This window comes from Malus sylvestris, chromosome 6, assembly GCF_916048215.2.
Source record: "Malus sylvestris chromosome 6, drMalSylv7.2, whole genome shotgun sequence".
NCBI lineage: Eukaryota > Viridiplantae > Streptophyta > Magnoliopsida > Rosales > Rosaceae > Malus > Malus sylvestris.
In genome coordinates this window covers 9,339,055-9,347,756 of record NC_062265.1, presented here as the reverse complement: position 1 = coordinate 9,347,756, position 8,702 = coordinate 9,339,055, and the positions used below count along the sequence as shown (strand labels likewise).

General features: G+C 39.5%; 1 protein-coding gene across 1 annotated transcript; it reads right to left on the bottom strand.

Moving 5' to 3' along the window:
* Nucleotides 1–2,302: 2,302 nt before the first annotated feature.
* On the bottom strand, nucleotides 2,303–5,084 carry LOC126626645 (uncharacterized). The gene has a single exon (XM_050296015.1). The coding sequence runs from the start codon at nucleotides 4,971–4,973 to the stop codon at nucleotides 2,718–2,720; it is 2,256 nt and encodes a 751-aa protein (XP_050151972.1). The 5' UTR covers nucleotides 4,974–5,084; the 3' UTR covers nucleotides 2,303–2,717.
* Nucleotides 5,085–8,702: the final 3,618 nt, after the last annotated feature.

The following is an 8,702-nucleotide window of genomic DNA, read 5'->3' as shown; positions in this document are numbered from 1 at the left end:
CGGGCTTGACTCCACCGTAGCACGATATTGTCTTCTTTGGGCCCCAACCACGCCCTTACGGTTTTGTTTCTGGTCAGTGGGTCACCCATCATGGGATTGCTCTCATGCAAACTCGCTTAACTTCGAAGTTCCGATGGAACCCAAAGCCAGTGAACTCCCAAAATGCCTTGTACTAGGTAGAGATGAGAATATACATATAAGGCTTACAGGATCCACCGCTGGACGATGTGGGATGTTACATTATTGATCTGAAATTAAAATTAGTTTTTAAGGTGAAAATTAAAATTTGAATTCTTGATTATTGATTAATTAATTGAATTATTACATAATATATACAATTATTCATATGATTAGTTGAATTGAATATTTATTTATCGAATAATTTGTATGCTTATTGGTATTGCTTAATTGAATTGTTGGTTGGATTAATTATTGGTATTGCTTAATTGAATTGTTGGTGATCTTGCAAAGAGTTGGTAAAGACCGGGAGGTGTGCAAGCTATATGTTGGTGTATAATCTTCTTACATTGGCTTTGGTGTTACCGGTTGCAACTACTTCGGTGGAGAGAGCTTTTTCTGGTATTAGGATTGTGAAAACACCATTGCGTAACAAAATGGGAGATCAATGGTTAAGTGATAGCATGCTTGTTTACATTGAGAGAGATGTATTTGCTTTTATTGACAATGAACCTATTGTGCGACGTTTTCATGATATGAAATCTCACTGGCAACAATTTTAATTTGTTTGTATTGATAAATTTTGGAAGACATTACTATATAAAAGGATTTGGTTGTTGCTATTTTTTTGAACCTTGCAATCTTTTAACTTCGCCCCTCCCCCTGTCAATTCCTGGCTTCGCCACTATGTATGGGTTGTCATCCTCACTTTAGCTAAGTCATAGGCTAAGGTGATGGTCTTAACCCTACTTTCATGACTTCCCATAACTTGTCATTCACCTTACCTTTCTTTTGTCAACCCTTCTTAGTTGCTTGTAAAAGTTTCTTTCCTTGTAATTTGGTTTTGGCTTTTCCACTTGTTAGGGCAGATTTTAGGGATTGTGTTGGAGTAGTTAGCGTATAATCTCTTGTAGCTTTCTTTTTGGCTCTCTATAAGAGTTGCCTTCACTCTCTTGTAATCTTCATAATGAAATATACAACAAATATTGAAACCAAAACTCAACATTTTAGGTATTCAGGGTGACTCAACTCTCCACCTCATGCGTGATTGTGCTTTCGCTCGATGTGTCTGGCTTGCCTCTCCTATTGGCCACCCACCCCGTCTTGCGACTGAATTCACGATTCTCGAGTGGAGTTCCAGCTGTTCCCCACATTTAACCCTTCACAGTTCGCTATCTGCTTAATGCTCCTATGAGCCATTTGGGGAGTTCCAGCTGTTCCCCACATTTAACCCTTCACAGTTCGCTATCTGCTTAATGCTCCTATGAGCCATTTGGGGTGCTAGGAATTGTCGATTATGGAATGAATCGATGGAACCACCTCACGTAATCGCTGCCCATTGCCTTTCTTGGTGGGGAGGAATTTGGCAAGGTTGCTTTCCCTCCACCTCAGCATGCATCCCGCCCTTTGGCTGTCATCCGTTGGTCTCGCCTACATCGATCTTTTTTAAAAATTAATGCTGACGGTGCATGGGACGTGAACTCTATGCAAGGGGCATCGGGGTGATTATCAGGGACCACATGGGCTGTTTTGTGGTTGCTGCTGCCATGAAAATTTATTTTGCCTCGTCTTCTCTTATGGTTGAAGCGATGGCGGCGCGTGCCGGTTTGTTTTTGGTGACACAAAGGGGTTTTCACAGTATTATCCTTGAAAGCGATTCCCTCCAGATTGTGACGGCCCTTCGGGACTCTTCTAGTTACTTGTCGGATGTTGGGCATGTTATTGAAGATTCTAAGGTGCATTTGTCCACAATCACTGGAGCTATTTCTACCCATGTTTGTCGCCAAGCTAATGGTGCCGCTCTTCGTCTCACTAGATTTGCTCTCTTTTCAGTTTCGAATTGCAACTGGTTTGAGGATCCACCGGACCTTATTTTAGGTTTTCTTTTTGAAGAAGCCATTTTGTAATTGTTCTGGTTTGTCCTAAACGTTCTTACTATTAATGATATCGAGCACTTTAAAAAAAAAAAAAAAAAAAAAGCATAGAATGTTTTACACAGTTCATAACAATAAAATGTCAAGTAAACCTTCAATCCTGACAGAATTTGACATCTGCAAACTACGAACAACTCAAAATTACAATAAAGAAGGAGAGCGTAACAATTCCCAAATACAAGAAAAACCCAAAAACAAATTAGCAGTCTTCGTTCGTCCAAGCAAGAATTTAACAAAAATAGGATCTGGTGCTTCGACAGATTAGAACAATTACAAGAATTTCGATTCAATAAACTAAGGTTTCGTCATTTGTGCTATAAATGAACATTTCATACTAGGCTTCATACCCCGATAGCAGCAATAACCATGAAACTGAAATAAACGAACGAGTAAGTGTACCTTTTTTTTTTCAGTGACAAAAGTATTTCATCACGGGAAGGGGGTTCCATTCAGAAAAAATATAAGATCATGCCCTACAGTTTTGTTTGCCGCTATCAGTAATGTATATTACATATATTAGTTTCGAATACCCGCTAAAAGAAATGTGAAAAAAATTTGAAAGTGGCTTCAACTCGTTATGTTCTAACATGACCACTGTTGTTAATTCTAGTCAATCACCAGGTAGAAGTCACTTGAAAGAGAAGAGGCTTTGTCACCCTCTGATGGAGATGGAGAAGGGAAGTACAAGGGACTGTCCTTGTGCAACGAACGCCACTCATCAATGCAAGAAATTTGGCTCAGGTCCATACTTGGGGGAATTCTATGGTCTAGAATATTCAAAATGTTTTCAGTTTTGCCAAGAATGTAAACTGCATGCCGCACACTCTCCTCCCTCTCTTCAATGCCGATGCTCAGACACTTCATCTTTATAACTAGACGTAAATTAGTGAGACAAGCAGCCATTATGTCCGAAATCATGACTTTGAGCTCTTCGGATAATCTCTCACCTGTCTGGTTGATGTTGCTTTCATAATTCATCAGAATAGTTTGACTTATCCTATACATGGAATTAGCAGCCAGTTCTCTAACAGGCCATTTTGAAGGGTTATCTCTTAAACATGCATTCGTAGTCATATTCTTCTTTCTAGACTCTTCAAATATATACTTTGCAGTCTCAGCAAGTCCTTCAAGTATTTCCTTTGAGCTCTTCCCCTCAGGTGACATTTTACGGAGATCCACATCTAGCCACTTGTGATAGAGATCAACTCCTTGCCACACTGTAATTGCTGCCTTTCTGACATTGGTGACATCTTCTTTACCATCCAGGTAATTTTCAATAAAATTTATGTACATGAGCCCTTCGTGAACACCACTAATCAGCTCTTCAATTGAACTACTGCTGATGTTTGGAAGTGCAAGAGCAATACTTGTAAGTGTCACGACAGGTAGAGCCCAACAATTTGGTGGTTCTTCCAAGTCTAGAGAGGGAACTTGTTCACTGTCAAAATTGGCAACTCCTTTGAATCCTTGTGAAAGTGTTGATTTCTCTAACAGTTTCATGATATATTTAGGCTCTAGCTTCTTTCCCCTTCGAAACCAATGATCAGTAGCATCACAGTTGCTTCTCATCATGTGGTGCACCAATGCATCCTCACCTTCAAGATGCAGAACGTACCGGCTAAGATCTTGCTTTGGGTTTGGCTGTGACTCTGTCCCCGAATCATTAAAAATAGTGTTGACTTTGGACTTCCTCTGTTTGCAGAAGTCGCAGCATAACAATATCTTGCTAACAATGAAGATGGAAATAAGCCGAATGGCCTTACTCACTATGACATTGCCCGTCTGCATTGAGATACACAAGTCTAAAAGTTTGTTTCTTGTGCCGTGAACAAGTTTCCTGCAGTGCCTATTTGTGATTCTCATTGATAAAGGACATTCTTTCAACTCTAACAGTCCCTGGATCCAGTACTTTTCTACTTTAAGTTCTTCTCTGTAGCTTTTGTTTCCTCTTTTTGCGCATCTGAAATTTATGGCGGTGAACCATCTTGATGCAGGACCGATTGTACCAACTGCTACTGCAGTGGTCTGCACAGTAAGAACCAAAGTGGTTGACCACTTGTAGTCAGACTTGCCGCTACAAAATGTAAATGACCACGGCATCAAGTAACTCCGAAGTATTGCTTCTGCTAAAATCATGGCACTCAAAAGACAAAATGCTCCAGAAGCCGTGCATGTTGCTGAACGCCCCACCACAAACTGGGGACTAGAGGTATGAGCCATCATCCAATGTTTCATCAGACATTCTTTAAGTGTGGTAACCACTGGTGTACCTGTTTCATCTCTGCCATCTTTTAGAGCTAATTGGTACTTTTTATTGTACTTGTGTTCTAAATATCGTTTACATACGGGAACGGTTAAAGCAGAGAAATTCATCATGATAAGTAGAACAAGCATGATGAACATGATGAAAGCATGCTCCATGCAGAAAACAAAGATTGCACCAGTAGCTAATTGAATGCAAATATTCACGATAAGGGTAATAACCACAATTCCAAAAGCAATTGCATTCATCATGATTTCTTTATTTTTCATGACTCCAAGAGAAGGCATAGTGTTACCCATTACTGTGCAGATCAATACAGAACTGCTGAGCTTTGCGAGCTGATCCTGGCGGCCGGGCATTGGAGTATTGAGATCCACCGACAGTTTAATTGCAACACCAATCAAGGTCAAAGAAGTTGCATCGATGGAGAAGAACTTGCAAGGGAACCAGAGTTTCCAATGTCGAAAGCCATGGATAACATCGGCAGCCATTGCAATTAGGCAGGCTAAGGATGCAGCTGCTACATAGATGCCAATCCAAGGCATAGGAGCACTGAACTTGTCCTCGTTCAGATTCCCGTCGACGTCGCAGCCGCCCATCTTCTTCCCCAGCTTGTGAATATCTTGTGTGATGTTTTCTTGGGCTAGAGAGTAGAGCTTTTGTGTTATGATTGTGTGTGTTGCCGGTCCACTTTGTTAGCCTTAATATCTTGACCATGTTAAATTTGACTTGTTTTCATTGCTGAACTTGACCTATTTCAGACCACTTAATGACTAATTTAATGATGGCTGACGTGCTTGATTATCTCACCACCACCCGATGAGTTTCCGGTAACAATGATAGCATATAGAATTATTAGGTTTTAATCCTGATTAGATTGAGGATTAGTTTATGTCCTATATGGAAGGGAGGGGGCCCCTCAATGAAACGCACTCACTCAGATGATAAGAAAAGTCGTGTGATAAAGGAGGGGATTGTGGGAATCCGTTGGCCAAATTACTTTTCAATTCAATGGATTGGCTCTAGTCTACGGTCAGATAAAAGAACCGTCAGGAGTTTGCGTGAGTGTATATTTAAGCGCCAGGTGGTTTGGCCAATAGTGGGTCAAGAAATATTGAATGGCGATGCAGGTCAGGATACGAAACTTCAAAGTCTTGGTTCTAGTTTAATACCCTACGACCTTCTTTGGAATTCAGCTCTAACTTTCCTTGTCACATGGTTTTTCAATCCAATATGTAATGTCATGAAGAGATAAACTTATATATGCCAATGTATTATTGGGACTGAAAAGTCAAAATGACATTAAGCCCTTTCAATCTAATATGTAATGTCATGAAGAGAGAAACTTACACATGCCAATGTATTATTAGACCGAAATGTGAAAATGACAGTAAACACTTTTTATGTAACTCCTCTAAAATCAGATACTTCCCAAATAACAATTTCCAGTAATAGCATATCCTGTTAACATCGTGTACAAGGCAAGCAAGACTTGTGCTAGAATCTTGTATTAACTTATTATTTGGGGATTATGTTTGTGACATTTTTGAACGATGAAGTAGAAAAAACGACCATTCTTTATCAGGTATTGCATTTAGGTGATTTCCCCTCTAAAGTATCAAAAGACAATAAAAAAGATTTAACTAAATAAGATTTAGTTAAATCTCAATCGCTCACTTATAAAAAGTGATGTCCGGGAGAGAATCAGGTTTGCACTCATAACATCCTCACAAGAGAAAATTATAAATAAAAATAAATAAATACAAAATGTTGTGGGCCTGATTTACTGAACAATATAAAGGACAGAGATAGGGGGGATGCGACACAGAGAGAGAGAAGAGAAAGGTGTAATTGTGAGGTGTGTGTTATGCCATCTAATTCTGCCTTTATTTATAGTAGTAGAGAAGGTAAATTATTTACCCCAATAGGATTACAATTCTAATAGGATAATATCTAGCCTAAGAGGTATGATAGAATCTATTAGGGATATCCTAGATATAATAAGATTTACACAATCACATTTCTAATCTAATAGGGCTACAACACTCATCCTTGAATGTGTAAATACTCAAACAAGCATCGCAACAGGTCTGTAGTGGATGAAGTAGATCAGTTGGTGAAGTCCTCGGCACAACAGGCGATGCGCGTCTCAAATTAAAGAAAGTATGCACTGGTAGTAAAACTCTCAAAACCTCGCTATGGTAAAACCTAAGATAGGTACAAAACCCATAGACTAGGGAGAAAAGTGAAAATGATGCATAATGTCAAAACAAATGTCATATGGAACGAAAGTAGTAAACATCAAAGGAGTAATGATCATCCCAGGATAGGTGCCTTATCAAAACCTCGTTAGGTAACAAAAACCATTGGGGAAAATGATCATAATCATACAAAAGAGTACAATAAGATCAAGTGAGTATGCTTCAGGATACTCCCCCAGAGCTTGACAAAATTTCCAAATAAGAAAACTACAAGCTATTCAACTCAGAAAGTTTACTCATACTGATTCCTTGGACGAGCTTCTAAAAAGTAAACTTAGGCAATGACTTCGTGAAGAGATCGGCCAAGTTGTCCTGGGAATAGATTTTCTTGACTTCGATGTTCTGATGCAGTTGTTGTTGGTGAGAATAAAAGAACTTCGGTGCAATGTACTTGGTGTTGTCTCCCTTGATGTATCCTTTCTTCACTTGATCAATACATGCATCATTGTCTTCAAAGATCGTCGTAGAACGTCAATGACGGTAGAATGACCGCAAGTGCTTCGAATATGTTCCATGACTACTTTTAGCCAAACCATTCAAGCGAGGCTTCGTGAAAGCAAGAATCTCAACATGGTTCGAAGAATTCGCAACTACCGATTGCTTGGTAGACCTTCGAGAAATTGTGGTGTCTCCAATAGTAAAGACATAACCTGTTTGAGAATGTGCCCAATGTGGGTCAGACAGATACCTTACATCAGCAAAACCAATAGAGCAAGAATAAACCCGAGGAGCAAAGGGGACGGTGGCTCTTCTCGAGGATTCATGTGCATAGAACCAGCCCAAATCCATCGTACCCTTGAGGTAGTAGAAAATGTCTTTAACACCATTCCAGTGTCTGCATGTTGGTGAATTGTTGTATCTTTCCAAAAGATTCACATTGACAGAGATGTCAGGTCTAGTGCATTGAGCTAATTACAATAAAACACCAATTACACTTAGGTATTGAACTTTAGGCTCCAAAATTTCTTCCTCATCCTTCTTGGGATGGAAGGGATCTCGTTGCATCTAGAGTCCGAATGACCATAAAAGTACTCTAAGGCTTTGTTTTATCTTCATTACAATGTTGCAATACCTTCTAGATGTAGTTTGATTGATGTGCTAGGGTTCCATCTTAATAGTGTTCGTTCCCCAAGCCAAGGCAATATCGAGTTTTCCCAAGATCTTTCATCTCAAATTCCTATTTCAAGTGAGTGGAAATTTTCTCAAGCTCATGTCATCGACATAAATTGCAACAATCGCAAATTTGGAATGTGACTTTTTAATAAACACGTATGAGCATAGTTCATTGTTCACATAACCCTGACTTGTCAAATATTCACTTAGATGGTTATACCACATCCGTCCAGATTGTTTCAATCCATATAGTGATCGCCTTAATCGAATCGAGAGTGTGTTCCGGGGATTAGAACTATTTGTCTAGATCCCTATAAAGATATGTGATTACCACGTCCATAAGCTGTATATTCATTTTTTCAAAAACTACCAAATTGATAAGGTAGCGGAACGTTATGACGTCTATTACGGGAGAATATGTCTCCTTGTAATCAATCTCAGGTCGTTGAAAGAAGCCTTGCGCTACACGGCATGTTTTGTATCGCACTATTTCATTCTTCTCAATACACTTCCTTACGAAAATCCACTTGTAGCCCACGTGATTAATATGTGGTGGACTAGGAGCTACGGGCCCAAATACCTTGCATTTCGCAAGCGAATCGAGTTCGACCTGGATTGTTTGTTTCGAATTTGACCAGTTAGTTCTATGTCGACATTCATCAATGGAACGTGGTTTAATGTCATCGCTAACCATGATGTCAGTAGCTAGTGTATGTAAAGGCATAATCGACGATCATCTCATTATGATTCCAAACCTCATCCAAAACTGCGTTATGGATCGAAATCTCGCAAGTCTCAGGAGGCCTGTTTATCTCGTCTAAGACATCGTTGTAACCTAGAATAACCTTATGCATTGGAACAAATAAGCGATGGTCGAAGTCATACTAAGATCAATAGTTTATGCTGTTTTCCTCTTCCAAGGTTGTGAATCATTTAAATAAGGAGGTCTACCAT

What these genes read in the sequence shown, in the direction of transcription:
- LOC126626645 (XM_050296015.1), bottom strand. Translation starts at nt 4,973, where the DNA reads ATGGGCGGCTGCGACGTCGACGGGAATCTGAACGAGGACAAGTTCAGT.